Source organism: Muntiacus reevesi, chromosome 18 (assembly GCF_963930625.1).
Source record: "Muntiacus reevesi chromosome 18, mMunRee1.1, whole genome shotgun sequence".
NCBI classification, from domain to species: Eukaryota; Metazoa; Chordata; class Mammalia; order Artiodactyla; family Cervidae; genus Muntiacus; species Muntiacus reevesi.
This window is the reverse complement of record NC_089266.1, coordinates 25,810,987-25,831,135: the sequence shown is the minus strand read 5'-3', so window position 1 is coordinate 25,831,135 and position 20,149 is coordinate 25,810,987. Positions and strand designations below refer to the sequence as shown.

The window sequence follows — 20,149 nt, the reverse complement described above, 5'->3', positions numbered from 1 at the left end:
CCTGACTTACAGGTGACTTAGGCCCTGCTCAGGCAACCTAGCCAAGTTCCCAGAAGTGAAGTGGCTGGACCTCTCTGGGTGTTGAGGCAGACATGGGAGTTGTGATGAAGGCTTATGTTGATCTGATCTGATCAGAGCTGAGCATCCAGGGCAGGGTCCTATGCCTGTCTGTCCTGTGTATTAGATGAGGGGCTTGCACACTACGTTCCAAAAGGTGGAACCCTTTCAGAAAGTAACCCCCAAATCTAAGTATAGTGTGTGGCTGGGGATGGTGGGTATAGCTTTGCAAGCTTTCTCAGGCCTGAGATATGACTCACCTGTGAGACATATCAAGTGGCCATGGGCAAACCTATGTGAGGCATTACCCCAGTCCAGCCCTGCTCCCTTCCCAGTTCCTAGGAGCTTGAGCAGGTTTGCCACAGCCCAACACTTGCCACAAGGGAGGGAAATCAGATGAGGGGGATTTCATCTGGGGGTCCTATGGCCTATAGAAACAGGGGGTCCTATGGCCTATAGGCACCCTCCCACAGAACCTGTCCCAGCCCTGACTTCACATACCCATCATCTCTCCATTCCCTATGGGGGCAATATAATCAATCCCCCACTCCAGCCTACCACCCAGATCTCACCAAATGCCTGCGAACCATGTTCTCTTTAAAGCCCCGGACAGACCCAGTAGGACCTCCCCAGATCTCCACAATCTAGCCAGCAACCCACAGCTGCCAGCAGATTCTGAAGACAGAGATACCCAAACTCCCATAGATCTCCTTGGATCTTACCCTCTAAAATTTATCATCCTCACCTATGGTCCCAAGGTACCATCTGGGCCCAACATGCCACCTCCTACAGCCCCTCAGAGACCTGGGACTGCAGCGACTCTGGCAGATCATCAGGCAACTCTTCTCCTCCAGACTGAGGGATAGAGGTGTGCAACCTCTCCCCTGAGCTCTGGACCCACTTGTCCAACCTTACCACCTGCTCTTGAACAAACAAAGGGGGCAATAGAAACACCCACTTCATGGGTTTATCATGAGGGTGACATTGATAACCTGAGAAAAGTGCTTAGTACAGTGCCAAGAGCATGCCGTCTCAGTACAGTAGCTAGTTGATTTTTGTCTCCCCTGGCTGGCCTACCACCACCTCCAGCTCGCCAGGTCCAAGTCTGATCTCATCCACCCGCACCCCCCTCTATGTCCAGGGCCTCAAGCCAAGACCTGCAGTCATCGAGATCCTCCTTCTCCCTCAGTGGCCAGCCAGTCCCCAAACCCTGTCAGTTTCTTCAGTTCTATATCCTTAATACTTCTCATGGTGATCTTTGATCTTCGTGCCCACCACCATCAACTCAACAGCCTCATGAGGCGTGCCACAGCCTTCAGGCTGCCTTCTCCAAAGGAACCAAGGTGTTCTTCCTAAAATGCAGATCGGAGCCCCTCACTACTCTTACTTTTCCCACTATGGCTGGTAGGATAAGGTCCAGTCTTCCCAGCCCATGCATCCTTCGTCTTTCTACCCCTCTCCTTCCTCCCACCACTAGCCACTAGCGCTTCTGCCCTAGCCTGGCCTGCAGAAGTAGCCTACGTGTCACCTCCTCAGCAGTCCTTCCACACACAGCCCCTGCCTCACCTCCTCAGCCACCCACAGACAAGGAGGGGCTCCCTGGGTGGGCTCTCCCCACGCTGAAGTGTCCTCTGTGAACCCAGGCTCACAGCCTGCTCTCCTGAGGGCCTCTCTGTTCGTCTGTCCCCCTGACAATTCTGTGAGCCACGATGGCCAGGACCAGGTCGATTCTGTTCCTCACGGTCCGCTCCCGCTTCAGCGCACCCAGTTGCTCTGTGGTCGTCCATTGAATGGATCAGGAGCCCTCATAGGCCTTGCAGAGGAGTCAGAAGCCCCGTGGGTCCTGAGATGGGGCCGCCTCTCTGGCCGCTCACACCCGCGGACTCCCACTGGCCGCGGAGCCTCGGCAATTAGAATCCCGTCACCGGGGCGCCTCCTCCTTCCCCCGTGCTCCCGCTGCCTCCGCCCCTCCCTTCCACTCTCCCGCCCTCCACCCGTTCTTTGTCTCCCGCCTCGCCGCCACGCGCCCCCCGCGTTGCCTCTTCCCTGGGGACCCTCGCGGATCCCCGCAGAAGCGACGCTACGAGTATCTGCCTGCCGGGCGGGGGACCCCCGCGTCCAGCCGGGCCTGGCGGGGCGGGAAGTGGTTCCTCTCCTTCTCTCTCTCTCTCCCTCCCCCTCCTCCACTCTCTCTCTCTCTCTCTCTCTCTCTCTCTCTCTCTCTCTCACACACACACACACACACACACACACACACACACACACGCACGCACGCACACACGCACGGAGCATCCTCCCCGTCAGGTCTCCTGGTCCTGCCCCGCCCGCCTCGCCTCCTGCTTCCTGCAAACCTCTCTCCGAAATACCCACCCCGCCACGTTTCCTCCGGCTCCAGGACCCCCCTCGCTGACCCCTACCCCTATTCCTGGGATGGAGCGTATGGAGCCAGCCCGGAGCCCCCCGCGGCCGGGGTGACAGCCCCCCACCCCCTTGCCCCTCTCCCACCTGGTCCCTGCCCCAAGCACCATGGGCCTGAGGGGTTTCCGAGGCGCCAGACGCTGAAGATGACAGATGCTGGAGGTAAGGGATTGGGACCCCAAGATCCCTAACGTGGACGAGGACGCAGGGTCACTTGGGCTCATCGTGGGAACCCCAGTGGGGCTGGATGGGGCCAAGAGACAAGGACCTTTCTTCCCTCTTCCCTAGGGGGGCCTGCACGGAGGTAGGGTGCTGGGCTGCCAGGGGAGGGGGTGGAGATAGGATCTGTGTCCCTAATCCTCTCCCTCAGCCCGCAGCCTGGAGAAATTAATTTAAAAAAACAAACTGGTGTTGGGGGAAGGGTGAAGCTTAACTCCTTCTTGCCTGGTGAGGAGCTGGACTGATGGACTGAACAGAAGTAGCCACTTGGCTCTGATTGGCGCATAAGGTCCCTGGGGGGTACAGAAGATGCCCTGTTCTCCACCCCACCCCATCTCCAGCGGTGCTTGTGAGGGGACGGATGGACTCTTGCCAGATGCCCCCAGCCTGGGCCTTGTGGGAGGGGGTCACCACTTTCTCTAGCCCCACACTGCTACCCGAGCCCTAGCCTCCTCTCCCAACCACCCCTCTTCAGGCTTTTCCAGTTGCACTTCTCTCTTGGGTTCCTTCTCCTCTCCCAGGGCCCCTTCCCTCCTTCCTGCTCCACTGGGGGCTGCCCCTCTCCTGGCAGCTTTCTCCACCCCTCCCCAGGGCCTCACTCAGGGCTGCTGGAGCCCCGTCTCTCCTGCTTCCCCTGCCCCTGCTGCTGCTGCTGCTCTCTGGCCCATTTCTTTCTTGCTCGTTCTTCCTCCTCTCTGCAGCTCTATGGACTAACACTCCACCAACCTGTCCGTCTCTGTCCTGCACTCCATGCCCTCTTCAGGACTTGTACACACTTTATTTCTCTTTCTCCTTCCCCTGGGTCCCAGGGAACTTGGAGTTCACCTGTCCCCCTTTCTCCTAGGGAAGGGACAAATGCTACTGGTGTTCTTCCTCCGGGAATTGGGAAGTCTGGGGAGGAAGGAGTGGCCTGCAAGTTAGAGCCCATAGTGTGTCCAGAGAACAAGTTCTTCTCCACCTTGCTGGTTTGAATGTGAGTGTGGTGTGTGAATGTGTGTGTGTGTGTGTGGGTGTAGGAGTGTAGAGTTGTAGGAGTGTAAATGGGGGGTTCTCTAATTTTGCAAGGTTCAATTTTGAAAGGTGGTAGAGGAGGGGCCTGGAGACATCCTGATGTCATGCTTCCCCAAGGAGGGTCTCCCACACACACCTCAGGGAGTTATGTGGAAGAAAGCAGTTTGTGCTGAGTCAGAATGTATTGGGCGCTGGTGTGAGCTGGAAGCCCCAGCTCACCCCAGAGGGTGTCTAAAAGAGGGTGGCATCTACAAGAGGGTCTTGTTCCTAGACTGGGATCTTGAATAAAGAGCACATGGGCTTTCCATTGGCTTCCCAGTTGACACTAGTGGTAAAGAACCTGCCTACCAATGCAGGAGACATAAGAGATGTGGGTTCGATCCCTGGGTTGGGCAGATCCCCTGGAGGAGGGCATGGCAATCCATTCCTGTATTCTTGCCTGGAGAATCCCATGGACAGAGGAGCCTGGCGGGCTACAGTCCATAGGGTCGCAAAGAATCAGATATGACTGAAGTGATTAAGCACACACAGGCAGGCTTTCCATTCTCAAGTTGTCTAAAACTAGCAGCAGCACTGCCGCCCTCAGGGAGCCTCCATTCTGATGTGAGAAGCAGTTCTCTTCAGAGAGTCCCTACTGATGGGGATACTGGCCCCTCTCCTCAGGAACTCCTGTCTGATGTGGGGGAGATATGACCTACTTAGGGAATCAATGAAGTATGAAAAATTACTCATTTCCTAGTGGCAGGAAAGGGTGGATTTAGAAATTATATAAACGAATGAGGGGAGTAATGGCTATCTAGGACAGCTTTCTGGTGGAGGTGGCAGCTGGGTCCTGGTCAGATGAGATTTTGCGACTGAATGAGGGAGTCTGGTTCATTCTTTGGAGCAGCCTCTTTTCCCATCTGCCTTCAGGACAGGAAGAGAAGGTCTAGAACTTCTTTGTTACTAGCACCCAGAGTTCAAAAATGGAAGAGAGTTCTTAGAGGCTCCATATCCCTGGCCCCTTCTTACACCTCATTTCCTGCTTGTAGCCCCAAGTGTCCATGGAGCCTGGGGTGGACATAGTTTTGACGTACCCAGTCTTAGTGAGTATGGATCAGTTCCACTACTCTACCCATCCTGTGCCTTCCCCCAGCAGTGTTCTGTCCTTATGAGTAGGTTTCAAAGCTGCAGATCACTACCCAGGATAGAGCTGAGGGGATCAAGGTTGCCTTCAGCCTCTTACCTCTTGCATCTCAGTTTTCTCATCTGTAAAGTGGAGATAACTAAGAATCCCAAGCCTGGCCAGCATGCAGTGAGATGATATCTATGTGATAACAGAAGAGGAGAGTTGGAAAAGAACCCAGCAGGCATTTGTCCTAACTTTCCTAAATGTGTCAAATGTATGGTCCAATCCAGTGCTCTGTCCTTCTCGTGGGGACCTGAGAGTTAGAAATAATCGGAGATCATGTCCCAGCCATGTAATGTGCTCCTGACCCTGAGCTTCTTCCTTCTCCCCTCATCTGCTATCCATGTGCCTCTCTAACATCCAGGCCTTGGTTTAGGGATGCTGCAATCCTACATCTGCTAGAAAGCCTGCCCAAACTGTTTCAGCTACATATATCCTGCTTCTCCACCTGCCCTTACTTTCTTACAGCCTATAAACAAAACAAAACCCCTACCCATCCAACTTCTTGCCAGAACATGCATGATGCTTCATAGAGATTTGGCTATCCACTGTTCTACTGTGGGTACTCTTTATACCCTTCTGCGTCTGTGAGTCTGTCTAGAACTGTGAGAACTGTGAGTTTGTTAAGAACAGAGGCCCTGCTGATGATGCCAGCTTCCTGAACAGCTCATGTTCAGAAAGATAGGTGGTGACTTGATGACAGTGGAGGGAGGCAGGACTGGGTGATGGGTGGGAAGATGCCTGAGTGGATGGTGTAAATTGATGGATGTAAAAATGCGTAGATGGTTGAATAGGGTGGATGGTGGATGACTGACTGAATGAATGGGTGAATAGCCAAGTAGATGCACAGATAAGTAAGGAGGTAGGTAGATGAGTAGATGGAAGAACCTGGGTTCTGGTTCTGATTTTGCCATAACTTGTTATGTGATCTTAGGTCAGTCATTCTCCCATCTGTTTCTTTATTTGTAAAATGAGAGGATTGGATTTAATAGTCTTCAAGATTTCTCCCAGATTTGATGTTGGACAGTTTATGATAGTTAAACATTTTAAGAAAATGCCAGTGATGGAAAGGCTCAGGACGGTGAAGGGGAGATGTTCAGTGACCTGTGTGGAGACAAATCACACAGTCCCAGCTCGGACTGGGACCACGGGAGAGCCTGTTGTCTACACCTTGGACTTGCTTCTGTCTCCTGCCCAAGCCCACCATCTGGGGTGTGGTTTAGATGGTTTCTCTTCAAGGGGCTAGAGGAAGACTTGTAAGGGAAGGTGAGGGGCTAGAAGGCCAGGAACAGGTAGCCATCGGCAGCTCCCTTACCTCCACCCACCATGGTCTATTTCCTTCTTATCCATGGTTCTTCTTCCTCTCTCTCTTGTCCTCCCAGCTCTCTCGAGTCATGGCTTCTTCAAAGCTCCGAGAACCTGTGGATGAGGTTTTTGGTAAGTACTGTTTGACTCTATCTCTAGCCAAGGCTAAGAGGTTTTGAGGGAGGGGCAGCCCCGGGGACGTCAGTGTGTGTGTATTTTGGCCTTAAAGTCTGAGTCTTTGTCACTACTATCTGAGTAGATATCCAATTACAACAACAATGATGATAATAAGGGTCCCCATTTACTAAGTGCTTGTCTCATGCCAGGTACTAGGCTAGCATAGCCATTTCACATGCCCTGTATCCCATCTGTTGTTATTGTTATTCAGGGACTACCTCCTGTCGGACACTTTGTAACCCCATGAACTGCAATACACCAGGCTTTCCTGTCCTTTACTATCTCCCGGAGTTTGTTCAGATTCATATGGATTAAGTTGGTGATACAATCTAACCATCTCATCCTCTGCCACCTGCTTCTCATTTTGCCTTAAATCTTTCCCAGCATCAGGGTCTTTTCCAATGAGTCAGCTCGTCACATCAGGTGTCCAAAGTATTGGAGCTTCAGCTTCAGCATCAGTCCTTCAAATAAATATTCAGGGTTGATTTCTTTTAGGATTGATTAGTTTGATCTCCTTGCAGTCCAAGGGACTCTCAAAAGTCTTCTCCAGTATCACAATTCAAAAGCATCAATTCTTTGGCACTCAGCCTTCTTTATGGTCCAACTCTCACATCTGTACATAACTACTGGATAAGCCATAGCATTGACTATGCAGATCTTTGTGGGCAAAGTGATATCTCTGCTTTTTAATATGCTGTCTAGTTTTGTCAAAGTTTTCCTTCCAAGAAGCAAGTATCTTTTAATTTCAAGGCTGCAGTCATTGTCTGCAATGATTTTGGAGCCCAAGAAAATAAAATCTGTCACTGTTTCCACTTTTTCCCCTTTTATTTGCTATGAAGTGATGGGACCAGATGCCATGATCTTAGTTTTTTGAATGTTGAGTTTCAAGCCAGCTTTTTCACTCTCCTCTTTCACTCTCATCAAGAGACTCTTTAGTTCCTCTTGACTTTCTGCCATCAGAGTGGTATCATCTACATATCTGAGGTTGTTGATATGTCTCTCCACAATCTTGACTCCAGCTTGTGATTCATCCAGCCTGGATTTCACATGATGTACTCTGCACAGAAGTTAAATAAGCAGGGTGATAAATATACAGTTTGTTGTACTCCTTTCCTAATTTTGAACCAGTTGGTTGTTCCATGTTTGGTTCTAACTGTTGCTTCTTGACCCACATACAGGTGGTCAAGAGGTGGTCTGGTATTCCCATCTCTTTAAGAATTTTTCACAGTTTGTTGTGATCCACACAGTCAAAGGCTTTAGTGTAGTCAGTGAAGCCGAAGTAGATGTTTTTCTGGAATTCCCTTGCTTTCTCCATGATCCAAAGAAAGTTGGTAATTTGATCTCTGGTTCCTCTGCCTTTTCTAAACCCAGCTTGTACATCTGGAAGTTCTTGGTTCATTAGTACTGAAGGATTTTGAGTATAACCTTGCTAGCATGTGAATTGAGCACAGTTTTACTGTAGTTTGAACATTCTTTGGCATTGTGCTTCTTTGGGATTAGAATGAAAACTGACCTTTTCCAGACCTGTGACTACTGCTGAGTTTTCCAAATTTGCTGACATATTGAGTGCAGCACTTTTACAGCATCATCTTTAGGATTTTAAACAGCTCAGCTGGAATTCCATCACCTCCACTAGCTTTGTTCATCGTAATGCTTCCTAAGGCCCATTTGACTTCACACTCCAGGATGTCTGGCTCTACGTGAGTGACCACACCATTGTGGTTATCTAGGTCATTAGGACCTTTTTTTGTGTAGTTCTTCAGTGTGTTCTTGCCACCTCTTCTTAATCTCTTCTGCTTCTGTTAGGTCCATACCATTTCTGGGCCATGTTTTGTCAGAACTCTTCACGATGACCTGTCCATCTTGGGTAGCCCTGCATGGCATGGCTCATAACATCACTGAGTTACACAAGCCCATTTGTCATGACAAGGCTGTGATCCATGAAGGGGATGTATCACGTTAACCCCACAATAATCCTAAGAAGTGTACCCATATAGCAGACATTAAGCCTAGGACACAGAGTGCTGCAGTGACTGGCTTTAAAGATCACATGGCAGTTTAGTGGTAGAGCTGGGACAAGAACTCCAGACTGCCCAATTCCCTGCTGGCAGTCACTGTGCCATATACCAGGATACACTGTGCTCTGTAACCCAGCAGAGGCAACGCAGGTTACCTCCGAGTCCCATAAATAAGAGACCTCATCTACATGATGTGCAGGAAAATAAAAAATGCATAACACACTTAGCATCTATACTCCCGGGGCACCCAGGATCGACCCCCTCTGTTCTGAGATGCGTGGACTCCCGCACACACACCCTATTATTTGCCTCCTGCAGTCTTTTTATTGTGCGGATTAGAGAAAGACCACTAGAGGACTGAGTTCCCAGCACGCACCGGGGTGGAAAGGCCGTTTCCCAGTTGGATTCAGTGGAGGAGTCAGTGAGCGAAAGAAGGCGGAGGAACATGGCGGGAGAGGTGGAAGCAGAAAGCTCTATCCTGTATGCAGCCGTCAGGGCTCTCAAGCCGGGAAAGGCTCCTAGGTGTGGAATACCATAGGGCCTCCAGCGTCTCCTCCCCTGCCTCTCCTCATCTCTACCTTCCTTGCCCTTCCTTTTCCTCCAACCCTGCTCAACTGACTCTCCCCTGGGGCTGCCGCAGATCCCTGCGATGCCTGGAACTGCTGCTGCCTCCCGGCTCCTGAGGAACTGCTTCCCGCCCCGGCTTCCCTAGGGTCTGTGCATGAAAGCTTTGCTTTGGGGACTCCCCCAGTCTCAAACAGCCTCTGGGCCTCAGACTCTGAATCTGTCCATCCTCACCCAGGTCCAGCCTGACTCCCGGCCTGGCAGAGGTGAACTCCCCCTTCCTTAGGCTTTTCAGCCACCAGCCCCAGCCCAACCCTTCCTGTTTTCCTTCTCCCCAACCTGCTGAGGTAGCTGCCAGCCTGGCCGGCTTCCTGAAGAGAAAGGTGATGAAATATTCATGACTTCCCACAGCCCAGGGCTGGCTAACTCCCAGGGGGAGAGGAAGAGGGAGAGAGAGATGGAAGGAGGGATGGAAGGAGGTGAGAGGGGCCTGGTAGAGCAAGGCACCAGGAGAGAAGCTGGCCCCATCTTGCCTCGGAAATCCTCACGCCCCTCAGGAGTCCCTTTGCTCCCTAGACCCTCCACAGTAAGATGACCATGGTTTGATGTGGCCCAAATTCAGGTGCAGAGGGCCTTCTCCTTGGCCCAGGGCAGCTGGGCACCAGTTAACGCTGAACTGGTTGAGGATGCTCATCAGCTGCCCACCAGCAGGCCTGCCTACTGTCCTTTGCTCCCTCTGCACTCTGGGCCAAATCTTGCTCTCTGAGGAGACTAAGTACCTGTAAACTAGGGGATTGAACACACACGTCTCTCCATCTCTGCCTCAGCTAGGGAGGTAGGGAGGGCTTGGTAATTACTCGCTGAGCCTCTGGAGCCAGACTGCCTATAACCCTGGCTTGCTCTTCACCAGCCCTATCAGTTCAGTTCAGTCACTCAGGCGTGTCCAACTTTTTGTGACCCCATGGACTGCAGCACGCCAGGCCTCCCTGTCCATCACCAACTCCCGGAGCCTGCTAAAACTCATGCCCATCGAGTCAGTGATGCCATCCAACCATCTCATCCTCTGTCATCCCCTTTTCCTCCTTCCTTCAATCTTTCCCTGCATCAGGATCTTTTCAAATGAGTCAGTTCTTCCCATCAGGTGGCCAAAGTATTGGAGCTTCACCTTCAGCATCAGTTCTTCCAATGAATATTCAGGATTGATTTCCTTTAGGATTGACTGGTTGGATCTCCTTGCAGTCCAAGGGACTCTCAAGAGTCTTCTCCAATACCACAGTTCAAAAGCATCAGTTCCTCAGCGCTCAGCTTTCTTTATGGTCCAACTCTCACATCCATACGTGACTACTGGAAAAATCATAGCTTTGACTAGATGGACCTTTGTCAGCAAAGTAATGTCTCTCCTTTTTAATATACTGTCTAGGTTTGTCACAGCTTTTCCAGCTCTATACCCTCAGGCAAATTAAGGCTGCCCTGAGAATTCCTGGAGTCTCCTTGGGTTGTGGGGAGGTTTAAATGAGCTAGTAGTTATAAAACACTTAGGACACTTGTACACACACACACACACACACACACACACACACTGTCACACACACAAGGTTCTATGTCTGTTAGTGCAATGAACAAAATAGAGAAACATCCGCCTTCATGGAGCTGACATTTTGATTGGTGGAGAGAGACAATAAACTAAATAACCTATATGGTGTGCCAGAGAATGATAAATGATATAGGAAAAAATTTAGCTGTGGGTTTTGGGGATATTCTAAATTGAGTGGTCTCTCAGTGAGAGAAAGTATTTAAGCAGAGACCTGAAGGAGCTGAAAGAAGGAAGTGTGCAGAAATCTATGGCAAGAGCCTTGCAGGAAAGGGGAGGGGAAGTGCAAAGGCCCTGAGGTGCAGGATAGTTTATATAAGGAAGAGCCAGGGTGGCTGGAGAGAGGCAAGAGGGAGAGCGTTTCTGAACAGCCTGAGTCTAAAGGCCATGCTGAGAACTGTTTCTTCCTCTGTGTGAGATGGAAATCAGTGGAGGTTCTGAGTGGAGGGAGGAGTTACACGAGCTGACATGTTTTATCAGGATCACTCAGGCTGCTGGGCTGGAAATAGACAGTAAATGGGAAAGGGAGGCAGAGGGAAGAGTAGCTGGGAGGATCTGTAATAATGGAGCCAAGAGCTGATGGTGACCCAGACCAGGGATGCTGTGTGTTCTCCTATTCCTTTCCTCTCCCCTCCTCTCTCTCCCCACATGTAGGCATGTATGTAAGTGTGTGTTTACAAAGACACATATACACAATATTTTATTGGGGGAGATCAAAAGTAGAGACTAGCACAAAGTACCCCATCATACATTTATGTACGTATCACTCAACTTCAAGGATCATCAACTCATGGACAGTCTTGTTTCATCTACATCCCCTTCCTTTCTTCCCTCCTAATTTCCTGGATTATTTTGAACCTAATCTAAATCATTATGTCATTCACCATAAATATTTCAGCATGTTTAGATATATTTCCAAAGGAGAGAGAACAGGAATTGGGGTTGGATCAGTTTGTAGGGTAGGAGAGAGAGGGAGGAATCAAGGGTGATTCCACGGTTTGGCCTTAGCAGCTGGAAGAATGGAGCTGTCATTCATTGAGATGGGTAGACTGGGCAGCTTGTGGGGTGAGGATGTCAGGAGTCCAATTTGTAACATGTACATTGAAGATGTCCATTGGACATCCAAGTGGAGGTGTCAAGTAGGGGGCTGGACCCATGAATTACCAACTGGGTCTAGGTCTGAAGAGGGCTTCCCTTGTGGCTCAGCTGGTAAAGAATCTGCCAGCCGTGTGGGAGACCTGGGTTCAATCCTTGGGTTGGGAAGATCCCCTGGAGAAGGGAAAGGCTACCCACTCCAGTATTCTACCCTAGAGAATTCCATGAACTGTATAGTCCAGGGGGTCGCAGAGAGTCGGACTGAGTGACTTTCACTCACTTCGGTAGGTCTGAGAAGGCTACTGGGTAGACAGTGGGGTCTTTCACAGAGCCAGGGATAGAGTCTGAGGCAAGGTGGTGATTCGTTTGATGGACTGAGTTTGAGGTGCCTGGGTGCTTCAGATGTGGCAGGTGTTGAGGTGCTCAGACTTGGAATTCAAGGAAGGAATCAGAGCTGGAAATAGATATAGGTGGTAGTTCAGCCACTGGGGGTGATTTATGGGGTGTCTACAGACAAGAGAAAGAGGAGCAGGCAAAGCAGGGCAGGCATGAGTGATGGGGTGGGGTCCCTGAGATCACGGAGGGTGGAGTGGTGAAGAAAGGTCTTAAGCTGTGATGGTCTGGGAAGAATGCTTTCTGCCTGGAGAAACTCAGGGACACTGCAGAAAGAAGTCTGTATTCTAGGGTGGAACAAATGGAAAGTGAAACTCGGAGCTGTGGGGTTTATGCATAATCTACTGGGTTTACCTACTCTTCCACCATGTCCTCATCTAGGACCTAGCCCTGGGCTATGTACCCCAGGACAGGAGAGACAAGCTTCAGGGGTCTGTGGGCTTTCCTCTCTGCCACTGGCTTATAGGGGTCCCTCTAGTTAACTGCGAGTCATCTAGCTGCTCAGCAGTGCTGTCTCTGAGTGTGACCCTGAGCATGGTGCAGAAAGCCAGCATCCCCAGCAGGGCCAGTCTCTGGAGCAAGACTGTGTGAGTGTGCTCAGTCGCTCAGTCGTGTCCAGGCCTTTGCGACCCCATGGACTGTAGCCCACCAGGCTCTTCTGTCCATGGAATTTTCCAGGCAAGAATACTGTAGTGGGCTGCCATTTCCTCCTCCAGGGGATCTTCCCAACCCAGGGACTGAAACCGTGTCTTTTGCGTCTCCTACATTGGCAGGCGAATTCTTTGTCACTGCACCACCTGGAGCCAGAGCTAGACTGGCCAGGCTCAAATTCCAGACTGTTGCTAGCTGCGGGCCTCAGGCATGAGACTTGACCTCTCTGATCCTCAGTTTGCTTAGCTGTGAAATGGGAATAGAAGCTATCCCTAGCCTGTGGGTTGTTCTCAGTAGACAAGGTGATGAATATATATTCTGACACGTAGTTGGCACTTCTTCAGTGGTAGCCATTACAAGTGTGCTCTCTCCAGCCTCATCTTCCAGTCCTTCCCTCCACAAACCTGCCCTCTCATTGCTCTGGAGGTATCCTGCCCCCAGCTTCCCTTCCTCTCAGCATAGCATATACCAGTTTTGCCAGCCTCCACCAGTTTTGCCAGCCTCCTCTCTTGTAAACTCCCAGACAGACCTGAAGACCCAGCTTTGGTGTTTCCTCCTCCAAACAGGACAGTCCTGTCCTCTTGCCTGTGAGAGGGTCTATCACACACTGTATGTACAAGCTGACATGTCCATGTCCCTGCGAGATACAGTTTTCCATCTCACTGGACCACTAGTGCCCAACACTCAGTGACATTGTTGAATGCCTGGGTGTGAGTACAGGTGGCCACTTGAGGTGGGCCTGTGGCCTTGCTGTCCTTATGTATCTGGTCTCTGTCCCTCTTTCCTGGTTTGCAGACCTGGACTTGGCAGTGCCAGAGACCGTCAGACTGGACAGCAGTTTACACAAGGCCCGGGCCCAACTACTGGCCAAGGGCCGGAGACACCGGCCCTCTCGCTCCAGGCTTCGGGACAGTGCCAGCTCTGCAGAGGATGGCGAAGGCTCCGATGGGCCTGGAGGCAAGGTTGGGGCAATCCCCCCAATCACCATACCCTATACCCTTCTTGCCCCCGGATAATCCCTCCAAAGCACTCTTCCAGGGACACCACACCCCTAGACTTCTCACATAACAAGGCTGACAAATATTAGCTGCAGTTCAATTCTGGCTCATTTCATCCTTTCAAGGAAGGTATTACCCCATTTTCCAGACAAGGAAACTGAAGCTCTAAGAGGTTCACTATCAAAGTCACACAGTAAGTGAAGGAGGCCGGATGCAGCCCCTGCCTCTGTGACCAGAAGATCCATCTCTCACTGCTCGCTGCCCAGTCACCCCTCGGCCCTAGGCACGAGGGAGCCTTCCCTCCAGGCCGGGAAGGCCCTAAGAGCCCGGGCTCCCCTCCGGGAAGAGGGGAAGAGGGTAGGCGGTGAGCAGCTGCCCCTCCTCCAGGGAACCGACGGCTGCGGGAGCCCCCTGCACCGGCTGCGCTCGCCGCTGCACTCGGGCCCGGGGTCCCCAGCGGGGGGCTCCTTCTGCCTGGAGCCCCCGGGATTGCGGCGCAGCCTGGACGAGGACGAGCCGCCGCCCTCACCGCTCGCACGCTACCGGCCCCTGCACAACGCCGCCTCGCACGAGGGTCTGGCCGCCGCCTCCTGCTCGCCGCCCCGCTCCGCGGCCTCGTCCGACAGCTCGCCCAGCTTCGTGCGCCGCCACCCTCGCGCCGAGCCGCACAGCGAAGGTGAGCGCCGGCCGGCGCGGCGCCCCCTGCCGGCAAGCGCTCCTTCGGGCGCCGAAGCACTTAGCCAGACCTCGGGTTTGGCACCGGGTGGCTCAGGGGAGGTGGAGAATAAAGACCACGGTTCATTCACTTATTTCCAGAGAGCCTTAATGTGTGCCAGACACTGGCTGGGCACTGGGACACACAAAAGAGCAAGCAGATGCTGTCCTCGTCCTCGCGAGGCTTATAGGTTCTAGGGGAAGCAGTCAAATAATTCCTTATAGTTTGAGGGGAAGCAATCCCTTAATTAAATATATAGGTACAAGGTGTATTGAGTGCTATTCGAGAAAGGGTATGCAGGGCGGGAGGGCATTTATCAGGTTGAAAACATCCTGGGAGCGGTTGGGAGCCTCCTGGAAGGTTTCTTGAGGAAGTGACATGTGAGCCAAGATTAGAAGGTTGGTTACAAGTTGGCCAAGATAAAATTAACAGTAAAGAGTAGTGATCTCTACTTTTTCAGAGTGGTTTATGGTTTGTATAAGGCTTTCATAAATATCTTATTCAGTTCAGTTCAGTAGCTCAGTCGTGTCCGACTCTTTGCAACCCCATGGACTGCAGCATGCCAGGCTTCCCTGTCCTTCACTATCTCATCCTATTAGGTCTCATGAAATAGGCAGTGTTATTAGCCCCATATTTGAGATGCAGGAAACTCAGAGAGGTAGTGACTTGTCCAAGGTCACACAGCTAGTGAAGGGCATTCAGAGTAAGGTTGCCTGATTCTAAGTCAAGAGAATTTCTATCACCTTATTGGAAGTTGGAAGAGGCAGACAAGCCACCACATAGGTTATTTCCTTCCTTTTCTTCCTCAAAAGATGACAGCCGAGATGCCAGCCCACCTGAGCCCGCCAGCCCTACCATTGGCCTGGATAAGAAGACTCGCCGAAAGTTCCTGGACCTGGGGTGAGTGAACAGAAACAAAGGCTTGGGGATTGGGTAGCACAGTGGGCAGCGCTGTTCCACTCCCCCTTGCCCTCCCCACAGGGTCACCTTACGCCGAGCATCCACTAGCAAGAGCCGGAAGGAGAAGGGCAGCAACCGTCTGTCCATGGGCAGCAGGTGAGAGGTACCCACAGCCCCTCAGCCACAGCTTCTGCCCGTAACTCCCTGTGGTTCCAGCCCTCTCCTCGGTTCCCACACCCATGCAGCATGCTCTCTCTGCAGGGAGTCAGTGGAGGGGTCCGGCAGGTCAGGGGGCTCCCCGTTCCTGCCGTTTTCCTGGTTCACAGACAGTGGCAAGGGCTCCGCATCTTCTGGCAGCACCACCTCCCCGTCCTGCTCCCCTAAACGCGAGGGTTTCAGCCCTAAGAAGTCAGCTTCTCAGGTGAGTCCGTGGCCTTCTGGCCTCCATACTGGCCCCCAGACTCAGGTGACAGGACACACTTCACCCTGGCTTGGGCCTGGATCCAGGCATTCCTGGAGTCCATTTGTCCATCCAAGGAGCCATTCGATGATCATTAATTCATCCAGTCTCTGAGTTCAGGCATTCACCTGTTCACTTGTTTGTATGCAGAGTGGTTCATTTGTTGATTCATTCACTGCTGTCTCCATTCAACACACGTAACTGAGCACTATGATCCCTTAGTACACACCCAGCCTGAGAGCTCTTCTATTCCTGCTAACTCTTCTGCCTGGCTCAGTTCTGACTCCACATCCTGTATTAGGAGCTGGACTACGTGTGGTACAGTGAGGCTGGGGGGAACAGAGGTGAACAGGACCACAACCTAGCTAGTGCTTGGAAAGTTCACAACCCTGTGGGTGAAGTGAGACCAAAGAACAGAAGCAACAATGAGCACCTATTTACGTTCACTAGGATTCTGTGGCCGATAAAGCTCCGAAAGCATTGTTGTTTACCCTCACAAAGGCTCAGTGAAGTAGGGAGGGCAGGCACACTCATCCCTATTGTGAAGTGAAGTGAAGTGAAAGTCACTCAGTCGTGTCTGACTCTTTGCGACCCCATGGACTGTACAGTTCATGGAATTCTCCAGGCCAGAATACTGGAGTGGGTAGCCATTCCCTTCTCCAGGGGATCTTCCCAACCCAGGGATTGAACCCAGGTCTCCCGCACTGCAGGCAGATTCTTTACCGACTGAGCCACCAGGGATGCTCATATTGTACAGATGGGCAAATGCAGGCCCAGATTGAAAGGATTTGCCTACAGACTCAGCTGGATTTAGATGCCAGGCTCTAATGACCTCCAGCCCTGTGCTTGTTCTGTGATTCTGTTCCTGTGTGCAGCCAGGTCAGAGAAGATCAGAAAACTGTAAATTCAGGGGAGAAAGGGTCCCTCTTCCACACCCTCCCTTCTTCCCTCCCTTTCTTCCATTGTGCTGGACCCTGGTGAACAGACACAGCCCAGGCCCTCGTAGAGCTCAGAGTCCAGTGAAGACACGACATCTAACCAGGCTTTTATAAGCCAGGGTGCTGGAGGCCATGCTGGAGACGCTCGAGGCAGGAACACCTGACCCAGCCCCGGGGAATCCCGCTGTCAAGGAAGCGACACCAGTCTGAACTCCATTCCTGCTAACTCCTCAGTTCTAGCCCTGCCGCCTCCCAGAGACCTCAGATCCCAACGCCTCCCCTAAGCTGCCTTGCTCTGTGTGCCTGCCCAGCTCCTGGTTCACATCCAAGGGCCCTGAGAAACTCCTGGTGCCTGGCCCTGGACTTCAGCTCCATCTGAATGGGATGGTGGGTTGCGGGTTGCTGCCTTGGGCTTGAGGTGAGCTCTCTCCTCAGCAGTATGCCCGCTTTCCATCTAGGAATCCACCCTGAGTGATGATTCCACACCCCCCAGCAGCAGCCCCAAGATCCCAAGTGGTCCCCGGCAGGCGGCCAAGTGTTCCTACCCCTACCACACTCTGTCCCAGTCTTCCGATGAGGTAAGCAGGCCCTGACCTCTGACACAGGTGGGTGGGCCACAGGGCACACCTTGCCCCTCACTCTCCTTGGTCTCCACCCCAGTTTCTGGATGAGCCTCTTCCCACCGTCTACCACTGGACCAGTCAGCAGGTGGGCCAGTGGCTGCAGAGCCTCAACCTGGAGCAGTATGCTGCTGAGTTTGCCGCGCGGCAGGTAGATGGGCCGCAGTTACTGCAGCTGGATGGAAGCAAACTGAAGGTGGGTTGGGGTGGGGGGACCACCACCCAGTTGGATCCCTGAGGCAGCCTTCAAGGATTGGGATCCCCTCGTTCTGACCTTTCCACTCCCTTTAAGGCCACTGCCTTGACCTCTGACCTCTAGGCAAGATCCTTGATCTTTGCTCTCTAGCATGGATTCCCTCCCAGTCTTGACTCCAGCCCAATTTCTCAGTCTCACCTTCGCGCTCCGGCCAAAGTCTTCAGGTTGACCTCTGACCTTGAGGACTAGCCTATCATCTGACTCTTGACTCTAATGAGCCTCCCCTGGTCATCTCATCTGAATTTTGGAGCCTTCATCTCTAAGACTAAAAATCTTGGGAGGCTGGTGGTTGTGGGAGGCAAGTGGAGGGAGAGAGGGTGTCAGAGGTGGTGCTCTGATCTCTGGTTTCTGGCCTGTTTTGCACCATCTGCTGAGTTGCTTGGGGAAGCAGTGGTGAGGGGAGTCCCCCAGGAGTCTTTGGAACAGGAAGGGGCCTCAGTTATTGACGGGCTGTGTGACCTCGGACAAACTCGCTTCCCATCTCTGGGCTCACGGAACCAGGCAGGGTTATTCCAAGGCTGAAATCCTGAGTGGAGGGATGGTAGCCAAGGATTAGGGTGGGGAAGGGGCAAAGGGCCTGGAACCCTGCACCATTTACCCTCATCTCTCCCAGCCACTCCCACTCCAAATTTCTGCCCTGAGGGTCCTGATCCGTCAGCAAGCCTGGGATGTGGAGGCTGAGGGCTGGCAGAGCTCCAGCGAGAATACACCTGGGGCACAGAGAACCCCGGGCTTGGGTTGGCCAGGTGTGGGGCTCTGGGGCTCTTCACTTCACCCTTGGATTCCTCCCCCAGAGTCTGGGGCTCAGCAACTCGCATGATCGGGCGCTGGTGAAGCGGAAGTTGAAGGAGCTGGCGGCGGCCGCTGAGAAGGAGCGCAAGGCCCAGGAGAAGGCTGCACGGCAGCGTGAGAAACTCCGGCGCAGGGAGGAGGCCAAGAAGAGCTAGGGAGACGGGAGGGCAGCCACTGGCACCCAGCACGAAGCTGCTGGGCTCTGCGGGCACAGGCCGTCTTAGGAGGCGGGGCCTGGGCACCAGGCTTGGGTTGGCCTGGCTCCATGCTCTCAGGAGGAACAGCCCTCACCCTGTCATCTGTCTGGACTCAGATCCCTCAGAAAGAGAGACCCAGGGGAGAGGACCCAGTAATAAATCCCCTTGCAAGGACTTTTTGGCACAAAGTTCCTGGGGGAAGTAGCAGATTATGGGCAGAGAGGCCAGGGCTGAAGCAAATCAGGGAGCTCAGAGGTGCCTGAGTGATTCTGATCCTGTTCCCTCAGGCCATGGGGGTCCTGGGGCTGCCAGTGAACTAGGAGGCCTGTGTACTTTCCAGAGGCCCTGGGCAAGATAGAGGGGGTGAGCCTCTCTGCAGCAGCACGTGGATAAAGTAGCTCCTTTCCAGCTCTCCCAGGTGACTGCGTGTCGAGAGAGCTCTGCAGGAGGCTGGTGGGCCTGCAGCAAGTTGCACTCAGAGCAGACTCCTAGTCTGCACTCAATAGGAGAGGAGAAAGCAGCACGATTATCCTGTGTCATCTTTGCAAGGGCTTTAGAAGGAAGGGAGGGGTTTCAGTGGTAAAATGATGCCCTTGCAGGTCTGCCCCTCCTGAGGCCCACACAAAGCCTGGGTTTTGACCGACTCTCCAAGTTGGGCCCACTTCTGCGGCTCCTGCAGAGGCCACCTGGACCCTCCCTGAAGATGGCAAACTTGGGAACTGGTGGGGACAAATGACACCCCCATCAATGCCTAGATGGCCCTTAACTGGTGAATCCTCACCTCAGCCAGGCAGAGAGGCAAAATCTGGGAGGCCCCCTGAAAGCTGCTAAATTGAAAAGGTTCATCAGCCCTCCCCGGCCTGTCCTGGTTCTTTTTTTTTTTTTTTCTGTCCTGGTTCTTAACAGGGCCTCGGTGGGCTCCAGAACTGGCAGACAGGAGGGGTGGGGCCCGCTCCCTGGGTGGGGGTGGAAGCCATCTCAGCAGCCCAGGGAAGATGTCTGTCCTTCTAGGGTGAGTGTGTCCAGTGTCCAGGCATCATGCTGGCCAGCAGCTAGCCCAGCCTTTGCAGCACTGGCCAGAGTTAGCAGTAAAGTCAGAGGCCTCAGAGAAGAAACCTCCCTTCACCTCCTCCCACCAGCCTGGAGCAGCAGACAGGCCCCCATATACACCCGCTCCCCTCAATCCAGCCCAAGGGCTGTGGCTGTGACCCCTGTTCTCTGGGTCTTAGTTCTTTTTCCTTTCTGCTGTCTGTGCTTGGAGAGGGGCTTCAGAGCGGGGAATGGACGTGGGGGCACTGGTACCCCCTGGGCCCCCAGGGGGCTGGTAAGGAGGATGGAAAGCTCCCAAGTCCTTGAAGCCATCAGGAGCTATCTGGGTGCCCACCTGCATGTGAAGGGGGAGGCGGTACTTAGTTTCTTTCAATAAACACTTATGACGTGCCAGTGACCTTCCTGTTTGCCCCAGCTGGGGGGGTGGGCTGGGCTCTGAGTGTGGCAGGGCCCCAGGTCTGTCAGTGGGAGCTGCACTGTCAAGCGTTCTGAACGGACGGCCGTGGCCACTGTTGCACTTGGCATGCACTGGGTCATGTCCGGAGCACATCACGTG

At 52.9% G+C, this 20,149-nt stretch overlaps 1 protein-coding gene across 2 annotated transcripts; it reads left to right on the top strand.

Moving 5' to 3' along the window:
• The first annotated feature begins 2,035 nt into the window (after window positions 1–2,035).
• Window positions 2,036–20,002, top strand: SAMD14 (sterile alpha motif domain containing 14). Of its 2 annotated transcripts, none has more exons than XM_065910689.1 (10): window positions 2,036–2,637; window positions 6,256–6,310; window positions 13,463–13,629; window positions 14,053–14,341; window positions 15,193–15,280; window positions 15,362–15,436; window positions 15,550–15,701; window positions 17,137–17,256; window positions 17,339–17,494; window positions 18,349–20,002. In XM_065910689.1, exons 2-10 carry the CDS (start codon window positions 6,299–6,301, stop codon window positions 18,499–18,501), a joined length of 1,212 nt encoding a protein of 403 aa, XP_065766761.1. In that variant the 5' UTR covers window positions 2,036–2,637; window positions 6,256–6,298; the 3' UTR covers window positions 18,502–20,002. The 2 variants fall into 2 exon arrangements, with proteins under 2 accessions (XP_065766761.1, XP_065766760.1); XM_065910688.1 differs by having other exon boundaries at window positions 15,542–15,701.
• The last annotated feature ends 147 nt before the right edge of the window (window positions 20,003–20,149 follow it).

What these genes read in the sequence shown, in the direction of transcription:
- SAMD14 (XM_065910688.1), top strand. An exon ending in CCGATGGGCCTGGAGGCAAG is followed by an intron (nt 13,630 to 14,052) that starts GTTGGGGCAATC and finishes CCCCTCCTCCAG; the next exon opens with GGAACCGACGGCTGCGGGAG. An exon ending in CGCCGAGCCGCACAGCGAAG is followed by an intron (nt 14,342 to 15,192) that starts GTGAGCGCCGGC and finishes CTTCCTCAAAAG; the next exon opens with ATGACAGCCGAGATGCCAGC.